This window comes from Blennius ocellaris (assembly GCF_963422515.1).
Source record: "Blennius ocellaris genome assembly, chromosome: 8".
Taxonomy (NCBI): domain Eukaryota; kingdom Metazoa; phylum Chordata; class Actinopteri; order Blenniiformes; family Blenniidae; genus Blennius; species Blennius ocellaris.
The window spans coordinates 10,194,173-10,221,604 of record NC_137657.1 but is presented as its reverse complement, the minus strand read 5'-3'; the positions used below and the strand labels follow the sequence as shown (position 1 = coordinate 10,221,604).

At 43.4% G+C, this 27,432-nt stretch overlaps 2 protein-coding genes across 5 annotated transcripts; both read left to right on the top strand.

Moving 5' to 3' along the window:
- Window positions 1–3,972: 3,972 nt before the first annotated feature.
- Window positions 3,973–7,448, top strand: frrs1l (ferric-chelate reductase 1-like; the record flags this gene model as incomplete). Its single annotated transcript, XM_080501332.1, has 5 exons — window positions 3,973–4,168; window positions 5,600–5,684; window positions 5,934–6,072; window positions 6,936–7,182; window positions 7,276–7,448. The coding sequence occupies 5 exons, from the start codon at window positions 3,973–3,975 to the stop codon at window positions 7,446–7,448; spliced, it is 840 nt and encodes a 279-aa protein (XP_080357458.1).
- A 1,630-nt stretch (window positions 7,449–9,078) lies between these two features.
- tmem245 (transmembrane protein 245) lies at window positions 9,079–26,060 on the top strand. Of its 4 annotated transcripts, none has more exons than XR_013936753.1 (18): window positions 9,079–9,686; window positions 12,502–12,619; window positions 13,147–13,242; window positions 13,634–13,729; window positions 14,775–14,978; window positions 15,144–15,313; window positions 17,315–17,338; window positions 19,766–19,870; window positions 19,946–20,028; window positions 20,128–20,218; window positions 20,320–20,418; window positions 20,897–21,028; window positions 21,326–21,448; window positions 21,607–21,752; window positions 21,848–21,948; window positions 22,048–22,222; window positions 22,417–22,570; window positions 23,642–23,756. XR_013936753.1 is itself a non-coding variant. In XM_080501672.1 (18 exons), the coding sequence occupies exons 1-18, from the start codon at window positions 9,087–9,089 to the stop codon at window positions 23,986–23,988; spliced, it is 2,604 nt and encodes an 867-aa protein (XP_080357798.1). In that variant the 5' UTR covers window positions 9,079–9,086; the 3' UTR covers window positions 23,989–26,060. The 4 variants fall into 4 exon arrangements, 3 of the variants coding, with proteins under 3 accessions (XP_080357798.1, XP_080357799.1, XP_080357797.1); XM_080501672.1 differs by lacking the exon at window positions 22,417–22,570 and adding an exon at window positions 23,943–26,060 and having other exon boundaries at window positions 23,642–23,836; XM_080501673.1 differs by lacking the exons at window positions 17,315–17,338; window positions 22,417–22,570 and adding an exon at window positions 23,943–26,060 and having other exon boundaries at window positions 23,642–23,836.
- The last annotated feature ends 1,372 nt before the right edge of the window (window positions 26,061–27,432 follow it).

Below are 27,432 nucleotides of genomic sequence, written 5' to 3'. Positions count from 1 at the left end.
AGTTAAAACTAAGGCAGGGTTTTCCAACAAATGACATACAGCCATTTTAGGGTGTTGATTGTTTTTTCTCTCACATGAATGTCTTATGAAAGGTTAACCAGTCTACGGAACTCATCCTGAATAACATTGATACTCCTGAACAGTAGATATACTGTACAGTGTGATTTTTAAAATGTTTTCCCACCTCAAAGTTACCAAAACTGAGATGCATAAAAGGAACTTTTTTGGGGGGGCCAAACAAATATCTACATTTTGTGTTTTAATCAAGCATACTTCCTTACTACTATTATATCTGAGGCACGGCATCAAGTATTAGTTAGTTTTTTGAGAATCAATGCATATATATATATATATATATATATATATATATATATATATATACACAGTATATACAGTATATATGGGGGAAGTCGTCTGTTCATAGTATGCCTCAGGATGAAAGTGGGATGAACGGAAGTGATTGCAAACGAGATATGAATATGCAGGTCTGATGTCCAAACGGCCAGTTGTGAGTCTGCAGGGGCTCTCATTGACTGACAGCCCCGGCTAAGCCATCCACATTGCTGCTGATCCCCCATAACATCCAGGGCTTACCTCGTGTGTCCGCATACACAACTGTGTGAGCCTGGAAGTGTACCAGGCCTGCATCTTCCTATTAGAGTGTGTGCCTGTGTGTTGAGCTGTGCTTTCACAAGCGCACGTTGATGGCGAGGCAGAAGACGGATCCAGGCATGCACTCGCAGCAGCTGTGTTTCTGAATGGATCCAGCAGCCATTGTTGGACTGTCACTAACTCGTCTCTCAGGCCCAGGAGACACACCGCTGACATTTAGCAGACCACCCCCCCCCCCTCCCCCCCACCCCCCTCCCTACATTCATCCCCTTCCTCTCTCCTCTCCTCTCTCTCTCTCTCTCTCTCTCTCTCTCTCTCTCTCTCTGTCTCTCTCTCTGTCTCTCTCTCGCTCTCTCTCTCCTGCTGCTTCCATTAAGTCCCTTGCTCATTCTCTCTTTCTGTCATTCTGTCTCTCTCTATGGCACAATGTGTGGGGACAGATGTGTGTGGATACGCGCGCGCGCGCACGTGTGTGTGTGTGTGTATGTGTGTGCGCGTGAGAGAGAGATGGAGTAAGTGTTTGCGTTAATGAGTGGCCCTTTAAGGCTATTAGGCTAAGATTGGTACGCCCAGAGTCCCTCATTACCCAGCAAGCATTGCCCCCTACATGGAATGGTAATTGGGCAGGAGAGAGAGACAGAGGGGCAGAGAAAGAGTGAGAGGGCTGAGGTAGGAGTGCAAATAATAGGAGGATAAACAAGGGATAATTGGGTGGATTGAGACCAAGAGTAGCGATTGATCAGGTTGGTTTGTGACTGCACGGGAGGGCGGCTTGAAGAGCAAAAAGGTTAAAGGTCACACACTTTTGTATGTACACACACGTACGTTTACGCGCGTGATACACACATGCTTTACATGCATAAGTGGCGCTTTCAGACCTGCACTTGACACCAGCTCAAAAGAGGGGGAAAGCGTTCGTGCATGCATGGAAAAAGACATAATGAAATAATTCGATCTATAAGATCTGTGTTTCTTCTATTCAATTAACTTTGTGTCGATGTCCATCAACCTTCTGCATTACTTCAGAAAAAAGATTAACTGTTAGACAAAGTTTGCATATATGTGTGTCAATATGAGATTAAATTTTTTTTTTTTTTTTAACAGTTTTAGTCATTTTGCGGTCAGTCATTCTCACACGGTGTAACATCAGCATCACCTACAGGACACAGACATGAACAGCAAGTATTGGTTAAGTTCTCACCTGTTGTCCCTTTTTTTATTCACATTTCCAATATTTTCCAGATTTCGTTTACTTTCTGATCCAATATTGGATGGAAATAACTCAGGACAATGATATTCATTCGACTAAAATCTGCAATTATACATTGTTTTTTTTAAATAGAAAAGTGTGATAACATAATGTTAAAAATACAATTCAATAAAGCAGATTACATTTATTTATCAGTCATATTCCGGTTTCAATCTCTGTATTTTCTGTTGTGGTGACATTACTGGCAGATCTGACTAATTCAACTCGCTCGTAAAAATCTTGATATATGGGCGAGTATCAGGGGAGGAATGATTAGACAGCAAAGTGTAAAAGTATTAATTTCACTGTCACTGTCACCCTGGTGTTTCATCACGAGTCAGAGCCATTTGCAATTCTATCATATTCATTTCCACAAGCTGTGAAGAAACACTTTATCAAATCTCCACAGATGCTGCAGATTCCCAAAGTTTACTCTGTGATTTGAAGATTTGCAGATAGAGCGAAAAATGAATTGTTCGCCAGTGTTTTAAGAGATTTGTCTTTTTTTAGGAAACAGCTAATGAAATTTAAAAAAACAGACAAACAAAAAAGTGACATTTGTGCTCAAGCAAAGATGTTGTTAAGCCCAGGCAGATATAGTTAGTCTATAACACCGCACTTTATGAGGTAAAAAAAATAAATAAATAAATAAATATATATACATAATTTTTTTCCCCGTGGTAAAACTGAATAACGTTGACAATTGAACATCGTACCCTGAAAAGAAACTCCAGAAATGATGTGCTCATTTAACCAAACTTTGATTCCATGTCGCCATCTAGTGGCAAAACGTTGAACTGCTACATATAAATATAGTTTGGTATATAAACTGATGTGACTTCGTGTAAATCTGCTCATTCTCCATAACGGATTTGAAACGTGGTTTTGAAGAATGTTGCTGTTGATCATTTCTTTTTCCCTCCCAAACATGCCGAGTCGAGTTCAATCTGCTAAATTGCGAGGTGGAATGTGTTTGCTCTGTGATTGGCTCTGGCTCCCTGTGACAATGAAGAGGAAAAGCCTTTCTAGATATGAAGGCTCGTCTCCAGCTCTGCATTGATGGACTCATTAACTCCCCACCCTCGGGTATTTTGCTTGTCCTCCTCAGGTCACGCGCTGTCGGTTTGCTGTTCCTGATCAGCCCACGAGGGGTCAATATGATATTATCATCCATCCATGTACTCAGATTTCCTCCCATAGTCCAACACCTTGCAATTGAGGCTGTTTGGAGTGTTTGACTATTTTTCCATTTCCCCTGCTAAAGCAGCCTATCCAGGGTGTGGTCAAACTGTTTGTTGTTGTTTCTCCATCTTTTTTCATTATCTGTAAGATTTCTGATACCTATGTGTTCATGCATGTTTAAAAAAATAAATATTAGGAAAACGTTCTGCATTGTATTGAATTGTTTTTGGTTTGGTCCTGTGCAAAAACATCAACCTCAATTAAAAAAAATGTTAGAAAAAGAAAAAAAGAAAGAAATGATTCAGGTTCAGGTTCAGGTTCAGGTTCAGGTCTCCCTAGTTTTTCCATGTAATATTTCTAATACTTATGTATATCATTGGTTTATCTAAGTTTCTCCACCGTTTTACAGCCCATGCACAAGCATGAGTTATTTCGAGGTGTTATGGAGACCTTTGATCCGCAGCTAATTGATCCTGATCGGAGCACGTGCCGGCTGCTGATTGGCTGCTGCAGTGAGGACGGAGAGGAGAGAAGAGAAGAGGAGAGGAGAGAGGCCGCGAGCATCCATTCATCCGCTCACCCGACCTGTTATCCGTGGAAGATATGTGAAGATTAATGTGCCTCCGCTGCCATCGAGAGGAGCATTTTTTCCAAAGAGGATTATGGTCGCGCGCGTGAATTAGGTGGTAAAATTACAAATCTGGGTAATCTGGAGAATAATTAGCCTCTGAACCAGCAGCGCGGTGCTTCCTCTCACCACATCCCTGCGGGGGAGAAAACAACAACATGCAGACAGGACGATGATGATGATGATGGTGATGACGGTGATGATGAGGCCATGGATGTCTACCACTCAGTAATGGAGATCCAGAGTGACTTCAGCTCGGTTTAGTGCTTTGTTGTCTCGCTGCGTGCGTCACTGTCGGGCCATGGTTTTCCTGCTGCAGCTGCTGACGCTGCTTCTCCACGGCGGATGGCGGGGGGTCGAGCCAAGCCCCACCGACGAGGGAGCACTCCGGACCGGCCACGGGGAGCACGGAGAGCCGGGGCACCAGGAGCCCCACAAGGACTCCTACAGCACCTTCGCCTCGGAGTTTCTGGAGTCCAAATATCTGTCCGACGACGGTAAAAAAGACGCATGTGAATAGCCATCTGGGATACAGGCCCAGCGAAGAGGAAAGTGTGGAGGGGGAAAAGAGCAATAGTGTATTTTTTTGCATCCCGTCTCCCATGAAAGGGGCTTTTCAGCACCCTGGACAGCTCCCCTGGTGACGCTGCCCTCCAGGGCCGGATAACCACCATGCTCACCGGGGCGGTTACATTAAAAAATATAGGGTTAAGGTGTTAACGTTGATGTATCAATTGATTATTGACAAAGTGGAGGAAAAACTAATGCATTTGATTGAGCTTTACTTTCACCCACCAACATGCCAGGTTTTCATTGGCATCTATTAAGGTTCCTTTCAGTTCCAGACACACCAGTCCTACAGTAGCAACCAAACTTTAATAGCCTGTTTTGTTGTTGTTGTTGTTGTTGTTTTTGAAGGGCTTGTTGATTGTATGGTTAAATCTCATAGTAACTATTTGTTTAATTTATCAAAGTGGAAGTTTGCAAGCCAATTGTTTGTCCGTTCCAGAACTGTGACAGGCATTAGCCCTAATGGGTGAGATGAATGAAACACAGGAGACATGTTGCTTTGGCCTAGTAGATAGATAAGTTAGAGAAGGGGGTGTTGATGTGATCACTATGGCAACACACACTTTGCATGTAAACAGTTAACCTGTAAACCTAAAACAGTTCAAATCTTTGGTATCGCTTCAAAGCTAAACATGTAGCCGTAACCACAAATAACCAGGCTAATGTTAACCATTTTTCCAATCTTACAAATAAACAGACAGTTGTCAAGTTTAGAAGTTAAAAAAAGTAATGGGTAAACATGGTGTTGCATAAACACATTCTTAAGAATTCATTTATTTAATTTGTCCATCTCCTAAAAGCTATTTGAATTGAAAAATGTTGTCTCTTGTATCAAATACTAAAATGCTGTACAAGCCTCCAAATGAAATATATTCAGTTTTAGTTGAGTTCCACCTTGAATAGAATTAGAATCTTCCAACTTGTTTCTATAATATTTAGATTACTAGATAAAATGGTAATTGGTCAGTTCGTGCGTGCATTTTCTTTCTTGCTAGTGGATAATTTATCCTTTGTTATCGTAAAGAGGTCTCAGTAGAAGTAGAAGAGTAGAAGCATCCAGAAGGTACAGTCGTGGACACAATTAGCAGCAGGACTATTTCAAGTATGGGAATTTTTTTTTTTTTAATACATAATGGAATTTCCACAATTTTAGTTAATCATAATACTTCTCTGAAGGGTGTCTGAAGACACATGTATAATGAAGACACATCTTCACCATGTGCCTGTAAACACGGTCCGGTCTCACACAGACACACGGTGCAGATGGCCTCCCTGCAGTTGTCCTTTTGGACAGAAAACAAGCCTCGGATGTTTAGTGTGGAGCCAAAAGAATCACTGATTTTTGCTTTTCCTTGCAGGCTACCCGTTCCCCACTGCCCCACCAGTCGACCCTTTTGCCAAGATCAAAGTCCTCGACTGCGGCGTCACCAAAGGCTGCATAAGGTTAGAGAACAAAATGTCTGTGCTGCATCTCCGAGAGCTGAGCCTCGGTGCAGCTGCAGTCCCCGGGGCTCTTTCATCCTACATGCAGTGGACAGACTTCAGAGAGCCAGAGCTAAACATAGAAACTCTTCACACTCTCATCTTTGTTTTCCAAAACCGGGAGGGAATTCATCGTGTCCCACTTCTGATATTGCAACGCCTCTCAGGCAATCTAATCACGGTCCATTCGTTTATTCTGTTCACGTCCAGGTACGGGAAACCAGGGTGTGATGCAGAGACGTGTGACTACTTTCTGAGTTATCGTCGCATCGGTACAGATGTGGAGTATGAGATGAGCGCAGACACGGACGGCTGGGTGGCCGTGGGCTTCTCCTCTGACAAGAAGATGGTGAGCAGCTGCCTAATCTGTAGAGGTCTGGAGGTTTGTGGCCAGTTTGGAGGATGCAATGCATTTGGCTATTTCTATTTCCAAAAACTCTCACGCACTAAGTACTTAAGTACTGTAAAACTATGGGAAATAAACAGTTCCTCATCTAAAATATGAGTAATTTAAAACAAATTTTAAGTTTCAACTAATTAGTGTAGTGGAACATAAGCTGAGATATCAATTTGAATACTCTATATTTTCAAGTCACAATGAAGAAAGATTCAAATATTTATATGGTTTATAATTGCGTGGTTTCAAACACAGGGCCTAGCACACCCTGGATGTGAGTTCAGATATAATAAGAGCTTTGCCTGTTTTGAGCTTGTCAAAAAAAAAACACACACAAAAAAAAAACAGAATTCCTGACCTGAGAAGAAAGGATTACATTCAAACTTCCAATTGCTAAAGCCTTTCAACATCTATTAATGCTTTATGTAGAACTTGTACAATGCTTGTATTAAACATCTTAAAAAAAACATTTAAACTCAAGCCCAAAGTCCAGAAACATTCATTTAAGCATTATCAATGTTTCTAAATTAACTCAAGGCTTTTTGTTTCGTTATGTATAATTTTAGCCGATACGATATAAAAATCATTAACTTTATGCTTTTAGTGACTATGTAATAAGATTAAAAAAAATGTATGACATATTTTTCTAACCACAGGCTGTAATTATAACAATTGTATTTTTATTAAATGCTTAAAATGGTACATGTTATGAGTGTTAAATCAACTTTAGACTTTTCGATATTTAAATATTTTGAGCTTTACCTGTGTTGATGTAAATATGTAGTTTCGTAAATGTTCCCATTCCGTTGCCTCAGGGAGGAGACGATGTCATGGGCTGCGTGCACGACGATAACGGACGTGTGCGGATTCATCATTTTTACAACGTGGGCCAGTGGGCCAAGGAGATCAAGAGGAACCCAGCGAGAGATGAAGAGGGCGTTTTTGAGAACAACCGCGTGACCTGCCGTTTCAAGCGGCCATTGTACGTCCCCAGAGAGGAGACCCTTGTGGACCTGCACCTGTCGTGGTACTACCTGTTTGCATGGGGGCCTGCCATTCAAGGTGAGCAATCAGGACCCGGCATTAAGTGGTATGTCGATGGGTTTTTTTAACTGTCCTTTGTGACATCTGATATCATCGTACCGCTTCCAACAGGTTCGATCACCAGGCACGACATCGACAGCCCTCCCGTCAGCGACCACATGATTAGTATCTATAAGTACGAGGACGTCTTCATGCCCTCCACGGCCTATCAGACCTTCAATTCCCCACTCTGCCTGCTGCTCATAGTAGCGCTCACCTTCTATCTGCTGATGGGAACGCCATAATGAAACGCCGCAGAGCGTGAAATGGAGGAGGAAAAAAAGGAAAAGAAGAAGAACACAGCAATAACGAGAAGTTGTCGTTTTATAAAATCGAATGCCACATTTAAGTGTGCGATTTGCACAAAGACAGACTGTATTAAATATATAAACAACGTGATATATATTATATTCATTAATCTGAACTCATACAAAGAACCGTGACAGATTATTAAAGTCACAATATTAGATGTGTCACTTGAAGGTCTAAGTACAAAACAAGAGGCCTGATTAATAATGTAGTACTAGTTTGAAAAAAGACAGTTACTTTGACCTGTTTAGATTAGTTTTCAGTTCATGAGAAAATATAAAGAAAACCAATACTAACTACAAAAATCTCACAATTCTTCGAAAATACTGCATGCACTCTGGGACCGATTTCAGAAACCTTCTGTTCACTGGCGACTCATGTGGAGTTTGGCTAAAACACAAAGGTTTCCTGAGGATGAAATAAAATAAAGCCGCTCACAAATGCACCCTCTCTGTTCCGGATATCAGCTTCTGCAAGCACAACAACAAAAGACTGTTCATTTTCAGGCATGTGTGTTAAAATATATTGCTTCCAGGATTTTTAGGAACCATTTGCCATGTAAAATATTTGTGTTAACTTTTTATTTGAAGTGTTTATGATTATCACATTTCAGTCATTCACTTTTTGCTTTATTATTCCCTTCTTCTACAATCAGTTGTTGTTTTGTTTATCAGTACTGTGGCACTGTGACTGGGTTGAACAGACTAACTGAGACTGATAAGATGTTAGCATTGTTTTCCCCAGCAATAACAGACTGAGCAGGAACAAACTGTGCACTTAAAAACATTTCTGCTAGGACATGGACTATTTGTCCACCACACTGTCAATGTAGCCTTCTGCTCTGTATTAAAACTGGCTGGATATGCTCAAAAATATTCTCACTGAAACAATCTGCATTGGCTGTGGTTATTATTCACAGATCTTTAAAGAAATTATGCAACAAATGCAAATACTGCTGTGGATTAATGTTTGATACATTTGATTCCAGGATGGGACTTCAGTGAAAGCAGACACATGATCTTAATTTCTAATTAACCCCACATCACAGACCCCAAATTGCCACTACTTGTGAACGTGAGTGCACGTGGCTCTCTGTCGCATCGTGTTTTCCCTGTGATGGACTGGTGACCTGTCCAGGGTGTATCCTGCCCTCGCTCATAGTGAGCGATTGGCTCTCGCCCAGGATAAGGCGACCCAAGAAGGATGGATGTTAGTTATAGATTATTCCACAAAAATAATCTTTAATTTTTCTCTAAAATATGTTTAGAACACATTCTGCACCTACGTTTAGAAGTTCTGTGTTCTGTGTTTTTAAATCCTGCTTGTATTGTTTTATATATCAGTCATTTATTCTGAATAGTTAAAAAAAGTTTCTTTACTTGACATTATTATTATTATTATTACTATTTTTATTATTATTATTATTATTATTATTATTATTATTATTATTATTATCAGCGCTTGCGTCCATTGGTACTACATTTCCCGTGGCGCCTTTGGGCCTCTCGCTGGTGACGTCACATGTTTTCCTCCCTCACGCGGTGGCTCCGTCCGGTGACGGTGAAGCGGGGAACATGGCAGACGAGGAGGACTCGGCGCCGGAGCCCGCCGCCCTCTCCCCCCGGGGCAGCCCGCGCACCGAGCGGCCTCACTCCGTCTCCTTCACGGACAGCGTGCAGCCGGCCGTCGAGATGGTGAGCCAGCTGCTGACGCAGCCGTCGTCGCTGAAGTTCGACAAGAACATCAAGCAGGCCTTCTACAACACCGGGGCGATGATCTTCGTGGCGATCTGCTGCGGGGCGGCCGTGCTGGTCTACTTCATCCTGGAGGCCTTCCTCCGCCCGCTGCTCTGGGCCGTGCTCTGCGGCACCTTCCTCCACCCCTTCAAGCACTCGCTGGCCCGCCTGGGCCGCTCCTGGCTCAACGGCCTGCAGGACACCGGGACGCCCATCGTGGTGGGGACGCTGCTCGTGCCGGTGCGGTGCGTCAACTACGGGGTGGAGGCGATGGGCCGGCTGGTGCTCGAGCGGCTCACGGTGCTGCTGGTGATCGGGGCCGGCGCGCCGATGGTTTACTTCCTCTACCTGTTCTGGAGCGTCATCGGGATGCAGGTGATCATCGGACACGTCTGCGGGGTCATCGGGGCCGTGCTGGACTGTTTCCACGTCGTGTGGGTGAGTGGAGGGACGGAGCTGTCACGTGGGTGGGTGTGGGGGGGGGGGGGGGGTTCTCTCAATATCAACACATTAAAAACACTCAGACACGTTTGATGACTAATTTTATCTTGATCTGTATAATATGAAGACGAAACAACTCGATACGAAGTTGATCAACAGAAAACCAAGTCGAAGCGTCTTAACTTTTATTAATGATCCTCGTTATAAAACTCCGACCAGGAGTTTCTGGGCGTGAGGTGAGATTCTCTTGGAGGGCGACACAGAAAACGCACAACCGCAATAAAGATCCGTTGGTTTTTGGGGTTTCTTTTCCCCGAATCACTTCTTTCATTTCATTTAGGTAAGAAATGTTAAAAAATAACTATCATGAAGTGTAAAATAGTTTCTTATCTGCAAAACAAACAACTTTAATCACTAAATCTGTTGTTAATTATGAGTAAAAATACTGTTTTGTTTAAAACCACGATTGTAACAGTTGTTACATGTATAAAGACTATTATAAAGTATCCCATCATAGTATAGTATACTATTTATAAAGACTTGTCAAACATATTTGTTCTCTAATAAACAGTTTTCTTTTCTGACAGATGGATCCCAATAGATGCTGCTAATATTATGGGAAAAACATAAAGAGATCCATGATCCAAACAAATATAAATATTATTCAACAGTCTTCAACATTTAGAGACAATAGACAATATTGTATGATCTCAGATGTTTTTTTTTAAATGTCTCATTCGGTTATCCCTGAGGCAAAAAGTTCCTTTCTGGGGAAAATATGTCCAAACTGTGTCCATCAGTAGATCTAATTCTCTGGCGTTCCAGTGGCCCATCGATCAGTAGCTCATTATTCCCAGACAGCTGCAGGGGCCTGAACTCCCGGCTCCTCCGTGCCTCCTTTTGACTGGATCCAAATTGCATTAAATGTTCCTCCTCAGACAGCATGTGCTTCCTTTAACTACAGAGGTGGACCTGACACAGTCTCCACAATTATAAATAGGAGGGAGGACCCCCGCTCTATATTGAGTTACACCGAGAGAAGTCTTTGTGTGGAGGCGGATCAGCTGAGAGCTTTGTGACCAGCGTTGCATGGCCCAAAAAAAAAAAAAAAAATCACATCACAGGCATCACAAGTCGAGAAACATCCCGAAGTGTCATAACTTTAAATACTGTGAGAGGAAACCATTAGTACCAGGAGAAACCCAGGGAGAACATGCCAACTCCACACAGAGAGGCACATGGTTGAACCGTCAGCCCAGACTTAATTGTAGTTGTTCTTTGTTATAGCTCAAGTATTAACTGCAATTTTGTCATACCTGGCAAAACTAAATGTTACGCGTCGTCTTCATTTTCAAGGGTTTTTATGCAAGTAAATCAGTTTTAGTACAATAAAGGAAATGCATTTTATATCAAGTTGTAGTGTCTTTGTGGGTTTCTGGTGTTTTCCTGCTATCCAGCATGTTTGGAGTCAGTATTGGTAGTATTCTGTTAACAGTTAGATGTGCTCTCCATTGTCATTCATTCATTTCCAAATGTGCAAAAAAAAAACAAAAACAAAGAGAAACAACCAGAATGAATAAAAACAAAAAAGAGACACTCATCCAGATGACTGGTTGAGAGATCACGTGACACACACTCCAGTTTTACAATATAATTATTCTATTATTATATTGTACACCAATTATACACTAGACTTTATAGGACCCGTGTCTTAAGATATAATGTCATAAGCTTTGAAATTGAGAATGAATTTCATAGCGGAGCAGCACATCCTCAAGGTCAGACTCTGTAACATACTATAAGAGTCTCAATTCAATATGAAATAGTGATGCTGTCAAAATCTATATATGTCGAGGTATGCATAGATGTCTCAATATTTATAAAAAAAATTAAAATAAAATCAATCTTTTCCTGCCAACAGAACTGTAACATCTTTCAACTACTTTCTCATATCAATGATCCAACGTCAAACAAAGCAAACCGGCTGCTGAAATTCAAAATAGATGAATAAATGTTGGTCCTTGACTGCAGTGTCGTCCCTCCTCACTCGTCGTCCCAAGACTATCACACCGGGCCGAAACAGTTTAACTTTCGTTATAAACAATGTTTTTAGGAAGCAATCCACTGTGGCCAAATGTAATATCAAAATATTCAGTGGTGCCAGTTTTCTTTCGGCCTCCTTTCACACAAGAGAACCTCTGACGCTCGCAGAGATTCAACCGAGAGGCCGAGAGATTGTTTTCTCTGTTCTGGGCTGCTGTGGAAACAACTTTTCCCACAAAGGGGCCTCAAGGGTAAAAAGGAAAAATAGCCCCTTACAGTCTTTTCAAGCCCCGTTTATTTCTTTAAGCGAGCTCAAAAACATAACATAAATGTTAATATGTTAATAGATTTATCAATAGAACATTGCAAAACTACTTTATCTCACCCTAAAGGGAACTTCTACTGACCAGCAGCTCAGAAAAGCAACAACACTTCCACTTATCAATACAAACTATAATGGATATAGAAATATAAAGTGATCAGAAGTAAACGAGCAGATAAAACAGTCGTGTGTATGAAACCTTTCAGGGGCTCACATTTTGTAGAAACTTAAATTTAACAATTGAATTTTTAAGTTATTTTTCCAATCATCGTCGTCATGTTTAGTGATTTCGATTCTTCTACTTTCATGCAGATTGGAAAAACAATACAGCGATAACAGGACGAAATGTATAAGGAAATTAAAGAGTTCTCTCTCTCTCTCTCTCTCTCTCTCTCTCTCTCTCTCTCTCTCTGTCTCTCTCTCTCTCCCCCTCTCTCTCTCCCTCAGGTTTGCACGGTGGTGTTCGGCTACCTGCTGGCCGTCTGCTGTAAGTGGAGTCCTGACAGCGAGCGCTACCTGCGGACCCTGGCCCTCCCTGTGTGGGCCGCCTTGCTGTTCTACCTGGGTGAGCGAGGATCTCAGGAGAACCTGCTCGGTCCTGTGGGCTCCTAAATTCCTTCTCTTTCAAAACCGATGTCTCTCCCGCCCCCGAGGCCATATTATCTAATCCTGCTCTCTCCAGAGTTCTCAACATGAGCCTCCGTTAAAAAAAAAAATCTGTGGGGGGGGAAAGAAAAAAAACGTCATTTTTATGCAAGACGGGGGGGTTACAGGGGGTTTGTGGTGAGATGTCTCCACACGTTCAGAAGTTCTTGCCTCACATGTTGCACCGCAAGACGAGGAAGTTGTCAGTATTTATAGGTCAGTGGAGGCACGCTGGGGAAAGGTGTCAGCCTTCAGGCGTTAAATGTTAAAGATGACAGGCCTGCTGAGGAGAATTAACACACAGTGGATGTGAGAACACATCCAGGTGGATGTATGGTTGAACTGGTTCAGTAAAGCAAATGGGATCACGGGGGGAGGGGGGGGGGTGCAGATTAATGCGGGATCATAGCGTCTCACTGCCTCTCGTACCTGCTTGTGTGTGTTCAGTGTCGCTGACCGGGTCGTGGAGAGTTCCCATATTTGTGGTCGTGGTTGCACTCCTCGTCGTGGGCTCCCAGGAGAAACCCCCTGCTCCGGGAAGAGGTGAACGTTTAAATATTGATATTTTACCTTGGCTGCATTAAGCAGACGCAGAAATGAACTCTTTTTCACAATAAAGCGTAGCGAGAACAGTGAGCTTCTTCAGACACGTCGGTGACGTCAGTCTTCTCATTTAACGCTGCAGTAAATCAAATAATTCTTTAAAAGTCAAAAGGATCATATGAACTGCTGCTGGAAAGTGTCTTGTGATCATCCCTGTAACGGAGGGGGGGGTTTAAGTATTCCTCCTAAAATAGCCCTTAATGTAATTTGTCTTATTCGTCGTCATGCTGACATCCAGCTGCACTTAAATGATCAGGAACAGTTTGTCTCAACAGCCTTGGATGTATCTTTTCACCCCCGTTACCTGCCCCCCCCCCCCCCCCCCCCCCAGGAGAACTCTCCGGTCAGGTTCTGTCGTTCGCCGCAAACACTTTTTACATGGCGATCTCCTGCAGCAACCTTCAGCCCAGCGAAAACGCCGCCACAGGTGAGTTCAGCATTCAGCATATAACATCTGGTGAAATACAACTTCCTCCACATCTACAAGTCTTCCAAACAAGAACAAGACACACTGTGGCCCAAAAATATATGTGGAGTCCTCCGTTAAAACCGGATATGTAGTTCAGAGAGGGAGTTTAGTGTGTCGTTAACTCATTCATTGAAGTCGGTTAAAAGAAGATTGGCTTGCTGGTTGTCCACACTGCAGCACAATTTCATCTGGAATATAATAGTACTATAAGAAACCTTTACACTTTTACAGATTTCTTGTTGTGTAATCTTATGATAAAGCCAATTTTAATGATACATTCTCATGCAAAATACAGTTAAATGTCCCACAAAAAACAAAACAAAGTGTCTCTTACTGTTGCATGATGTGTTTCCTTCTACAAACGGCTAATGCTAGTTTGCTAGTAACGTAGTTGCATCATGGTTATCTCAGCTCGGGTCTCTGTTTCTGTTGTGTCTGCTACTCTTAGTACATTTGTTTAACTAAAAAAAAAAAATCTCTGTTTTCTTTGAAATTGTTACAATTTCCAAATAGACAAACTGGTTTGTGATTGTCTCATTTTTTAGGACATTGTTACCGTCACAGATTTCTACAACAACAGAATCGTATCCCACCAATAACTGTGGGATAAATTCCCCCAGTTATTCTTCTATACAGTAACAGTCGACTCATACTAGTGTTGGTTAAAAGCCTTTTTGTGGCTGCAGCTGCTAAACTGTTTCTCTCTCTACTTCTGTGGATTCATTTAAATGGCAGCTGAACACTGACTTGCTCAGACAGGCATGTCTTGTATACGCACGCTCTGCAATGCACTTTTTTTTTTTTTTCCATGTGACCCGTTTCATAATTTTTTAACTTAATTCAGTTGTGCAAAGTGCTTTTTTTTCCCCTCTCTCTTCTCAGAGAAAAGCACCAATTTTCCTCTTTCTCATTTCTTCATTCCTACACCGCAGAAGTTTGACGTTGACAGCACCGACCACTGTTTGTTTTGTCCGTTTCCTCTTTTCTGTCCTCCCCTTTTCAGACGGCGTGCGGTCTGTGGGGCCCGTCCCCGCCACGCCCGGGTTCCCCCGGGGGTCCCGCTCATTACCGGCCGGTCTCTTCCAGAGAGAGAGGAGCTCCCAGAGAGCCAGCAACATCTACTTCATCCTGCTGGCCTGGGCCATCGTGCTGGTTCAGGTCTGGCTCAACCTCTGGATCCTGCAGCTGCTCCCCATCCCCGTCGCTGGTAACACACACACACACACACACACACACACACACACACACACACACACACACACACACACACACACACACACACACACACACACACACACACACTCACACACTGGCTTGCCTAAAACCGTTACACAGCACTTCGGATTTACTCTATTTGCCCTCGGGGATCCAGTTTGGGTGCTGAAGAAGCTGGTGGTCCACTTTGGCCTGAAGAGCTTCGCCGAGCGCACGCTGGCCTCGTGGTGGATGGTGATGGAGAAGTTCGGCCGCGAGCGCGAGGAGGCCCTGCTGCCCGGACCCATCAAAGGCCTGGCTCAGTTCCTGCTGCGTATCGACACCAAGGTAAACGCCTCTGGCTGCGTCCGCCCAAGGGCCGCTGGAGCGACACGGGTTCTTTTTACTTTCCCTCCCTCCTTCGAGACGAAATGCACATCTTCTAACCAGACACACGACCCGCGGAGCAGCTTCACTTTTTAAATTCAAGGCCTCGTAGGTCTAAAAGAAAGAAAGGACAACAAAGAAGGGAAAGTTATAGTAACTCACTGAAGAGAGTAACTTGAGTGCTCGACATGAACATCGCCTGTGATTTGTATCGTCGTTTCAACGCGCAATAACGATTCACTTGGTGTGACGCCTGCAGCTTGTAGGTTTTATATCGGTCACCCCGGCCCACTGCTGCTGGTCCTGAATGTAGTCCACAATATTTATAGGCTCCGCTAGGTAATTGGTTTGCATTAATAATTGATTAAATTAGCCCGCGTAATGGAATGAAGTGCCGGAGCCGCGACAAATTATCACCGCACTCTACTTTAAGGAGCATTTAGTTTAAGCTCCAATTTCCAATCGAATTGTTTTGGCCCATTTTCAGCACTCATCAGTGTTGTTTACTGCTCCTGCCAGAAGATGTTTTCAGTAAACAACCGTGATAAAAAAAAAGTCCAGCAGTGTGTTGCAGGCTGATAAATATAGAACGTTTTCACCGAATCAGAGCTAAAAAGCATAATGATTCACGCAGCAGTTCAGCGTGAGGCTACGTGAGGAAACACATACGTTTGAATATTGGACCGGTTATAAAAGTGTCCGAAAAATTTGCGAGGCAAATGAAAGTCGTCCTCCGCAGAGGCTTGGTCTTAAAAGAGATTGAGTGATTTTTTTTTTTACACTGGGTGGCAGCGATGAGCCGCTGTATTTTCTGCCCTGGTCCAACTCTCATTTTCATCAGTTTGCTGTAAATTACAATTTTTAATTTTTTTTTTTTACTGTTCCTTATAGAAGTGCAAATTCTCACTCTGATGTCAGTCGATCGCATGACAGCGAAGGAGAAATGTTTGATGAAATGATGTTTGGTAGAACTTTACATCGACGAGTTTTTTCAGGATTTACAAGGGAGAAAAACATCCTGTTTAGCACAAACCGCCGGGGTGCTCGGAATCAAAGGTGCTCTGGAACCGTCACACTCGATAGCATTTTACCGCAGGATGACATCGGCTCATATTCAGCGGGGGCAGGTCATCGATGGAGGAGAGATTCTATCATGTCTTCAACAGTGAAGAGATTTGTTTTTTGTTTTTGTTTTTTTTTCCCCCTTCGTAGCAACGCTAACACAGCCTGTGGCAAATCTGTGGTTAACCCCTAATTTACTGGGTGGCTGCACTCGGTCTCATCCAGTCTGCACAATGCTTCATTCATTTTGAAAATATTTCACTTCATTTTTTTTTGTTCCTAAAGGTTTTATCATGCCTGGTGGCGACAAAGACGGAAGTCAGAGGCACTAAAGCACCGTTTGACCTTGTCGTAGTGACATTAAAGCGACAGTTACTAACTGAACAGAGAGGAATGCAAATTAAATGTTTTTAAAGTTACTATAGGAATAATATTATTACTAAGCACTCCTATCAGTACTTGGTATTTGCAAGCAGCCAAATCTGAGTACTCTGTTTGCAAAACACACCGTTGTGTCTTTGTAAGCACACACACACGCACACACACACACACACACACACACACACACACACACACACACACACACACACACACACACACACACACACACACACACACACACACACACACACACACACTGATTTGCATCCTTCTGTCTGCAGTCCACACTCCCTGTACAGCCTGTAGTGAACTCCTGCCTGCCCACTGTGATCCCTCACTGCCTGTAACACACACACACACACACACACACACACACACACACACACACACACACACACACACACACACACACACACACACGCCGAGGCTGTGTTTCTGTCGCACGGGTACATGTGATGACTGCTGCACAGATCTTTTACAATAACAATCTTCCCAATGTCTCTTTGTCTCCTCCCCAAGCTCTGGCATTGGCTTAACCAGCAGGTAATGACTCGGAGGAGCAGTGTGCTGAGAGAGCGAGAGACTGGCGGAACGTGTGTTTGTGTAAATAAGAGAAAAAGAGGATAAGGAGTGTATTAATATATATATATGTATATGCCTGTGTGAAGGAGTGAGCACACCTTATAGTAGCTTGGACTGGCATTTTCTTTTTACCCATCCACTGTCACCCCCCCCCCACCTCATCCTGTCTCGTCGTCACGTCTCTGCTTCTTGCCCCGCTCCCTGCTGTTATTGGAGGTGAAGCTACAGTCGGGGGGGCGGCGACCCCCTCGCCCCGTCTGTATCTTCTCTGCTTCAGTCTGACCCGCAGCTTCGCTTCCAGAGTGTTTGAGCTGCATGGAGAGTTTGCCGATGTGAACAGAGCAGGGGGGAAAGGAAAGACACGTTGCTGAATAAAATAAGGCGTTTTCATTTGTTTGATGAGAAGGAAGAGGTTTAACGGGTGGATGAAGGGCTGCGTGTGGACAAAACCATGGAAACACGGCGTGAAGTGCCGAGCTCGGCGAACACCGGGGGGACACATTTGAAACTTTCGAAGAGCCAAAACGTTTTGTACGTCTTCGTATTTCTGTGCTTAAATTATTCACAGACACAAAGCGAGCTGCTTGTCTTTCATATTCCCACTCGGGATCGTCTTTTCATGAGATGAAAAACAAAACAGAACTGCAGGTTGTGTTGGTGTCAGGTCGTTACTCACCACACATTTAAAGTTGGTCTTGGTGATTTATGTGTTGGGCTTGTGTCAGGCGGCCCAGAGGCCGAGCTGCGCCGCAGGAACACACTTCATTCACCTGATGAGATTTACGTTCGTGTAATTAATCCCTAATGTAATGTCCCGACATGCAGCAGCATGTTAAAGCGTTTTCTTCTGATCTGACCTGCTATTTATGCATATTAACTCATAATTTATAGATGCCATGAAACTGATGCCTATTAATGAGTCTTATGTTTGTTTGTTTTTTGTAATCTGTGATAAATAAGATTCAGGTTCGTATGATTTTAGTCGATCAGCCAAAAGAGCATGATAATGTGTAGAAAAGGACAAATGTGAATATTCTCCTTAGTTTTAGTGAATAGAAGTATGGATGCACTTTACTTTTCTAATAACTTTTTTTAATCTACTATAAAGGACCTCAAATCCCTGCAAATTTCCCAGATCTTCCCTGTTTGGAAGAAAATAGTAGTCGTGGTTACTTTTATTGTGAAAAAAAAAAAAGGTGGTTATCTTTTTAAGTACTATGTAAGCAATCCAGATGAGGCTGGTTCTAACCCATTGATAACTGATTTCACCAGTAACTTCCACACGTATCCTCTGTTCTTCCTCAGTAATAATAATAGATGAATGCAAATCACAGATTACATGATTAGATGTTTGTCGTGTGAATGGAGAGATGTGTTGCCCTCTTTGTTTTCTGCAAAGCAACGCTGCACCCGACGACGACATTGAAAAACGGATTAATCAGAAATACCGAACAACTGAAACTAATGCAAGTGGAAACGTGTTCCTTTTCCTAATCAACACAAACTTTATGGTTCTATTCTTTATCCTACTTTTAACACATTAGATGAGGCAAAACCAGTCAAAAAGATGGAGTTAAATACTATTTAAGGTACAGGTGGTTTTGTAACCGTCCAAAAGTCTGTCGCTTGGATTGTTTGCTTTCATGTATGAGCTCTTCTAAAGCTGATAAGTCACACTTTGGATAAAAATAAACTTCCCGAGTTTAAATTAATCAAAATGAAAACCTTATTTGGAGTGAGGTGTTTCCATTCTTTTGTTGACCGAGTTCACGCTGTGCAAGTCTGTTGGCTGTGTAACGTCTTCTTTTTAGGCCACAATGTCCTCGGGGGGGGGGGGTCGTTTGAATCCGTAGATCATTCTGAGCTTCATATCTTTATCTCACAGCGATGCAGTGAGGCCGTCATATCATGTCTGTCCATATAATACCGAAACATCACAGCTCGACCCTGTAACCACGAGGTATCCGCTAACAGAACGTCTCCCAGTAACACCACTTTAACTTTATTTGTGACATTAATTAACACACACCACACACACACACACACACACACACACACACACACACACACACACACACACACACACACACACGGTGGTGCTTAAAGCTGGTGATACAGTTTTGGAGCATTGAGAAACCTGAGTTTACCTCCAGAATGACGATCACACAGCAAATAAATGACTTTTGTTCCTAGTCAACAAGTGTTCCTGTGCCTTGTAATGCAGCGGTGATAAATATCAACAACACAGGTTTCTCCATGTGTCTGATCACTGTACGTGTTTCAGCGCCTCCAGAGCCGTTCTCACGTGCTCTCGCTCTCTCTCTCTCTCCCTCTCTCTCTCTCTCTCTCTCTCCCCTCCCCGTCGTTTTCCTCTCTTCCTCCACCCAGATGATCGTGTGGTTGGAGCGGTCGCTGGATAAAATCATCAGCATCTTCATCATCTTCCTCCTGGTCACAGGAACCCTGCTCATGGCTCTGCTGCTGACCGCCATGGTACGACTTCTATCTATTAGCTTTGCTGGAGCCAAACGGTGGCCTTGGATAAGAAAGTGGGCGTTTCTCTTCCAGGTGCATCATGAGAGTGCCCACATCATCGAGATCACCAGTAACCTGATCAACGAGACGGTTTCTAACCATCCAGAGTGGGCCAAGTATGACTTTACCATGAGTTATTTGTACTTGGGAGGTTTTATTTCACTCTGTCGGAGGCTCTTCACGACTTCTCTCTCTGCTCTGACGTGCTCCTCCAGTTGGCTGCCAGAAGCTCGTGTTGTTCAGAAAGCTCTGAACTCGGCTGCCACTAACGTCTATCAACACGGGAGGGAATGGATAACGCAGAAGGTCTGATCGCTTTTTTCGATATATCGCTCGTGTCGCATGTTGGGATTAAGAATCCCGAAGCAGAAGTTATGAAACAAAGCCTCGGTGTTCTTTCTGTGCAGCTTCACAAGATGTTGGGAGACAAAGTGAACCACACAGCCGTCATCGAGAAGCAGGTCTTGGAGCTTTGGGACCGACTTTACCACTCCTGGTTTGTGAAGGTAGGGTGACAACAAGGTGATGTTTCCCACTTCCCAAACTAAACAACACAACGACCATAACATTATGACTACTGACGCGTGATGTAACTAACACAAATTATCTTTTTTTTTTTTTATCCTGGCCACTGTTAGTTGGTGGAATCCTTGATGGAGAAAGTGAACATTTTGTCTCAGAGGTTTTGTGTTGGAAGCTGAAAAATGTAAATTCTTCAGTGTATTTATCAAGGACAAATCACTAGATAACTCCAGTGAAGTTGTAGGTTTACTGTAGGTTATATTTGTAATATGGATTATAATATTGTGTGCCTGTGGACTCCAGATCCACAAACCTGTGTGTCATAAGTCCATTAGAATAACGTCTCAGGCGCAGGCTGCCAGAAATGTGATAGAAAACAATCAGTGCAGCCTTGTTTCTTTCATACGAGGAACAAAACAGTATTAGTCATGTGATGGCTGATCGGTGCATGTATGTTTCCAGAACGTGACCCACACGGGACGAAATCGAGGGAACAAGATGTCGGTGCAGAGACAAAACAGCTGGTTGGGGGACATCCTGGACTGGAAGGACATCGCTTCCTTTTTACAAGAGAACATTGAGACTCTGCTCTCTGTGAGTGTTTTAACGTCTGTGTGTGAGGCAGCCACGTGCTCCAGACGCTCCCATATTTTGGATAAAACCCAGGAGATGCTGCGTGTCAAAAATAACTATTTCAGGGAGTCAGTGAAGTCGAAGCCTGTGATTAAAGGTTTTGGGATGCGGCAATGGCAGCGCCGCCACGTATTGGCCTGAAATAGATGTTTGTTTGTTTTTAAAGAACAGCAGGTTCCTAAATGGCGGAGATATTTTTAGCCGCGCCTCGAAGGGAAAAGCGCTGGCGTTGTTCACCGTGGCCTTGTTGTCTTGTAGATCCTGGAGTCTCTGTGGGTGGTGATGAGCAGGAACGTCGGCCTCCTCATCTCCACCACCACCACGCTGCTCACGGTGTTGTTCCACAGCGGCACGGCTCTGCTCAACTTCGCGCTGAGTCTGGTAGGAACTCAGAAACGCTTCATTTGGTTCGTGGCTCCGGCTCTAACGCCGTGTCGACGCAACATGTTTTCCAACAGATGGTCGTAAAGAGCCGCCAGCTTCTTCTTGTCATTAATACTCACATTGCAGGTGTGGTGTCCTCCTCTCTGTGTCTGAAGGTGATTTTCCTCACCACCCTCTTCTACCTGCTGAGCTCCAGTGGTGAATACTACAAGCCTGTGAAGTGGGTGATCAGCCTCACGCCTCTCTCGCAGCCCGGACCCTCGTCCAATATCATCGGCCAGTCTGTGGAAGAAGCCATCAGGTGGTTACGGTTAAAAAACAAACAAAACAAAAAAAAAAAGAATCCTCCTCAAGGGGAGCAGATTTGTTGACTCGGTGCGTGTGCTTGATTTGAAGGGGAGTGTTCGACGCCTCTCTGAAAATGGCTGCGTTCTACGGCCTCTACACTTGGCTCACTCACACCATCTTCGGCATCAACATCGTCTTCATTCCGTCGGGTGAGTCGGCTTGCAGCCTTTACGCCCCGACACCAAGCCCCCCCCCCCCCACCGGTGCTTCACTCACTGTATCTGTCGCTCTTTGAACCCGTCCTGAAGCTCTGGCGGCCATCTTGGGCGCCGTGCCGTTTCTGGGGACGTACTGGGCGGCGGTGCCGGCGGTGTGCGACCTGTGGCTGGCCCAGGGTGAGGGCGTCAAGGCTCTGCTGCTGCTCGTCTGCCATCTGCTTCCCACTTACTTTGTGGACACGGCCATCTACTCCGATATATCCGGGTACGTGTGCGTGGAAGTCAGTTGGCGTCCGTTGCACTAAGAAATCTAGAAACATCATCTTAAATTGAAAAGCATGAGATAGCAGGTCACCTGTGAACGTCAATCCCACCCGGGGTTTCCTTTAGCACATAGTTTACCACCGTTTTATCTTTAAAAGACCGATATGGTCATTTTTATGTTTTTTTGCCACTCAGATCGGTTCTCACGATATTCACCGTTGCCACACACCTCGGGGTGTGAAGGGAAACTCCGTGTGGATCGCCGGAAAAATCAGGAGTCCCTTTTTTAGGTTTTATTTATTTTTGAAAAAGCTTTGGCAGAGATCGAGAGAACGTTTTCCCTCAAAAGGTTTGGCCTCTCGCCAACAAGTGTTTGAAAGCACCTAAACAGAGACGTTTGTTGAATTTTGTATTTTTTTTTGATTTCACACCTCAAACCAAACATATTTATTCTGCTTCCCTTTTTCCTCGAAACTCTTGCGATCAGAATCGGGACGGTTGTTTGCAGTGTGATGATAGTTCACTTCTCATGCTACAGTGTCGCCTGTGCTTGTAGAGCCAAACTGTTCTTGCGAGTAAAATGCAATTTAATAGTTAAAAAAAAAAAATATATATATATATATACTGAAAAAGAACTTGTACAAGAACAGCTTGAATTCACGTGTCCCCGCTGCTGCCTGAGTTGTGACAAACTAGAACTCTTGGCAATCACACGTTTTGCAGCTTGGTTTGTGTTTGTTGCACCGTGGAAAGGATCTGCTGAACGTCGCCTTGTTCAGTGAGGTTGCAGAGAGTTTACAAAATAAGCATTTCATCACCCTTCTGAACAGGACGGGCCTGTTCTGCATTGAAATTATTATTATTTTTTAATTTTTTTTTTGTTCTTGTTTGCGCTGCAATATTTCACGACACAATCAGTGCAATTTACATTGTTCGTCAGGTCGTGTCCTTTCTGGTTGAGACACCACACTTCCTATTTACATGAACGCAGACTGAAATAACCAGATTGATGTGGGAGCTTAAAGGCTTACAAGAGAAAATCTGGTTCTGATCAGGAAAGAACACGTTTGAGAGGCCACTGCTATTTTTCGACTTTTTTGGTATAAAGTATAAACCTCCCCCTTTTCCTCAGCGTGAAATAACTTTTCAAAATGGACCAGTCGCATCAGGATCGTCACGTAAACATGTTTACTCAACTTTATCTTTAAAGCACTTTAAGACCACCACAGCTGATTCATAAGTGACGTATATAAATGGACGTAAAAACTTAAAAACATATGGTGTGAATTAAAAAAAACAAAACAAAACAATAATTCTGACCAGACTTTAATTCCACCATTCATTTTCTCTTGTTTCCTCTGAGCCGTTGACACTGTCCCTTTAAAAAGTTGTGCTATATTTGCGCCCGTCCCTCCCTCAGCGGCGGCCACCCGTACCTGACCGGCTTGGCGGTGGCGGGCGGAGCGTACTACCTGGGCCTGGAGGGCGCCATCATCGGGCCCATCCTCCTCTGCATCCTGGTGGTGGCGGCCAACATCTACAGCGCCATGCTGGCGAGCCCCAGCTCGGCGCTGCCCACGCCGGTGCAGCCCAACTGGCCCCTGCATACCATGAGGTGAAGCCCCCGGCGCTCCTGTGTCCCGCCGCGTCGATGAGCGTGCCTCACCGCCGCCTCACCGCCCGCCTCACCGCCCGCCTCTCCCTCTCTGCTCTGATCTCAGGGTGTTCGCAGAATCCACGCCGTCGGTCCTTAAGAACAGCGAGTGACGGTGAGCGGGCGAGTCCCTGCGGTTCGGCCGGTTCCCCTCCCCCGCGCCGCCTGGCTCCGAAGGGTCGAAGACGGCAGCGTGGCAGCCGGCTTACCCACAATGCTCTGCTGAACAGAGCCGCTCGTGGCGCCGGCTACGGACATCCAGCACCTTAAAAACCCAAACGTTCCTACGTACACGTCTCAAGACCCCCAGATTATGACCGATGGCGTCACATCGGGCTCCTGAATACGATGCATAGCAGAGAGTTTGATGTTAATCCAATCGTCTCCCTCAGTGCCTCAATTTGTTTAGTTGTTTTTTTTTTTTAAACTATCGACGGCGTCTGTGGTGAATTGTAAGACGACTTACCCACAAAAGCCCCTGGTGTGACCCCTGCACCTCCTCCCTACCTCCCTCCAGACGGAGGCTCTTGAACCCGTCACCAGGTGGCTCCAGCGACTGTTTTGTCTTTAGTTCAAACTTAAAGCAACACTTTGTAACGCTGAAGCCGCCAGGAGGAGCTTCTGCTCCAGACCAGCGAATGCATCGTCTGCCCACGTTGAGCATTAAGAGCGGTGGCGCCAGGGAAAAGCACAGCTTACCTCGTCAGGACGCGTCGCCAAGCTTGAATTCCTCCTGATATAAAACGTGACGCAAATCGTGCCAATAACTGTAAAGCGGTGGATGCAAGAGCACTTAATATTAATACCGAGGTCCGAGTGTGAACCGACCTTTTTATTTATTTGTTTTTTATATAAGTAGTGGGTCGACTGCTGTGCTGAAAGCTGCGCGAGAAAGTGCAACAACTCAAACCTCAGACAGGCAGATTCTCCCCCAGATCAGTCCGACGGCCAGTGGCGGAGCCCCGGACGTCCAGCAGGAAGGAAGTTCGAAGAAGAGTCGGCCTCCGACGCTTAAATGTAAAGTCGTTACACAGTGTTGCTTTGATGCGTTAGTCACGTTTCAGTGATCGCAGCTTCGCAACACTACATTTTGGCTTTAACAAAACTCTTGTGCTCCTGGACCAGAATTTATTACCATGATACCAGGTTTCCTTTGTGTATCTATATTTAAGTGTTTTTTTAATATATATATAGGATTTACACCAGTGATTCTCAAACGTCTTATAATATCTATTTTTCATTCATGTTCCCAGTGACAGCAGCTTATAAAGGTACAATGTCTCTGTTGTAACGTCAGTTTTTGGTATTTTTAGAAAGTCTGGAAGTGAAACGCTACAATAGCGCTTTTTTTTAAGTACAATTCATGCTTAATATTCATCAAAATCTAAAATATTTTTCTAACCACAGTAAAAATGTAATAAAATCACATTTTTTCTCCCTTTTTTTAGCCATATTTTTCACAGTTGCTAAAGATATGAATAACAATCAATGCATTTTTTTATCGCTATAATTTTTTGACATCACTTTTTTCTTTAAACTCTGCTCAACCTCTTCCAGTACCAGAGAGCTCCTCTAGGGGCGCTGTGGCCCCTCGTTTGAGAACCACTGGTTCAGACTTCATGGGACGCCCTGCTTCAGGGTATTAGATGTAAACTTTGACAGTAGATGGTTAGGGTTTTTTTTTTTTTTTATACGTTTCTATTTATTCTCAAGATATATTTTTTTGAACATACTGTCACCACACACACACACACACACACACACACACCCAACCGTTTTCAGTCGTTCCAGTATTAAAGCACATGTTCCTCCTTGACCGTTTTCCCGAGCACTTCTTAGGTTTTCCATGTAGACGTCCGTCTTCCTCATCACATGGGTTTCTATTTTTCATCAGCACTTGTTTGACCCTTCAGATGTCATTTAAACGTTCTCGACACACCCTCGCGATTCATCACGCCGCACTTTTGGGAGAGGAGCGTATGAAGCTTTAAGGAAGGAAAGCAGAGGACTTGTTCTGGTACTTGGCTACCGTGTCAGCCGTGGGAGGGCGTTGACCTGTTCTGGGGAGAAATACATGAACTGTTGGGAGGAGAACGCGCCACTTCCTCGTTGGTACTTGTTGCTGTGTTTTGTTTTCTAAACACTCGATCTTGCACTGACAACAATAAACATAATATGAAACTGATGTGATTTTTGTCCTGTGGTGCATTCAATCGGAGCCGGTTGCCGTTTGCACAGAATAGCTCTGAATAGCACAGGAAGCATTCACTGTTCAGATTTTCTTAACTTCATAAAAAAAAAAAAATGCACAAAAAGTTAGAATTTTTGTTTTGTTTTGTTTTGATATGGTGCCAGATTTTTAAGGAACATGCATTTGTGGGATGATTGACAAGATTAAAAAAAAAAAAAAAAAGACCTGTGGGCCAAGTCTGATCTGTGGAAACTCTTCATGCGGCACAAAACTCAAGACAATAGCTGTGATTTGTCCATAATAAAAAAAAAAAAATTGCTACTGTTTCTAATTTGTCCACCGAATTGAACAGCAGCAGTAAAAACTAAATGTTCAGGAAAAAAAAAATCTTGAGTTTTTCATGGGGCGTCTTCATGAACAGTAAAAAGGTGATTTTTGTTGTTGTTGTAATTATTCTCTGTTCAGCGGAAATTGCTGTTCCTTTGGGTTTGTGAGTCAGATGGTGTCGTCTGTTCTCTGAAGGCTGTACAGATTGTCATCATGTCAGCAGAGCTGCCGACAGATGGACCAAATAAAAAGCCAGTCCAGGGAGCTGCTGCTGCTGCTGGAGCCGCCATCACATCACTGCTGCTGTGCTCTTAACCGGCTGATATGAAAGCCCTCAAACATCTGCGGTATTCATTTTTGCTTCAGCGAAGCCAAGTACTTGTTTCAATTTTATTATTTTTTTGACTGGAAACATTTATACTCATACGGTGTCAGTGGCTGAATTGTCTGAGATTCATATAATTAAATATCAGACCAGAAGGAAAACACTGCCTGTAATCTTAGGATCAAGTTTAAAACTCTTCTATTTGACACGACAAATTTATGGACACATTTTCATATTTATCACTATTCAGAAAAAAGGCAATTGGCAGTACTTTAGTCTGTTGGGTTTCTCTGTAAAAAAAAAAAAAAAAAAAGCACCAGTGACTGTTGCAATTGGTGCTATATAAATAAAGTTGAATTGAATTTAAGAAAACAAACATTTAAATAAAGCCAATACTAAAAGAATAAAAGGCGGATCACTTTTTAACTAACTTTTCAATGGAAAATTATTATTTGAAATAAAGAGGCAAAGTATGAAAGTTAAACTTCTTTCTGTGTCCTTTCATTCAGGAAAGTGAAAACTTTTGTTCTTAATTTTTTTTGTTTTGGAATAAAATTTAAATACAAATTTAAAAGTGGCTAAAGTATAAAGTGTTCTGAGCTTAAATTTGTTTTTAAATAAATATATATATTTGTTAAAAGATTCAAACAAATCCATTAGATGGACACACTTCGTTCCGTTTCCTGGCTGAAGCAGATCGAAGTGTTCCTGAGG

Excerpts from the sequence above, each read along its gene's own strand:
- tmem245 (XM_080501671.1), top strand. The coding sequence starts at position 9,087 with ATGGCAGACGAGGAGGACTCGGCGCCGGAGCCCGCCGCCCTCTCCCCC. Across the intron at positions 20,419-20,896 it reads ACCACTCCTGGTTTGTGAAG|AACGTGACCCACACGGGACG; the intron begins GTAGGGTGACAA and ends GTATGTTTCCAG. Across the intron at positions 21,449-21,606 it reads TCAACTTCGCGCTGAGTCTG|GTGATTTTCCTCACCACCCT; the intron begins GTAGGAACTCAG and ends CTGTGTCTGAAG.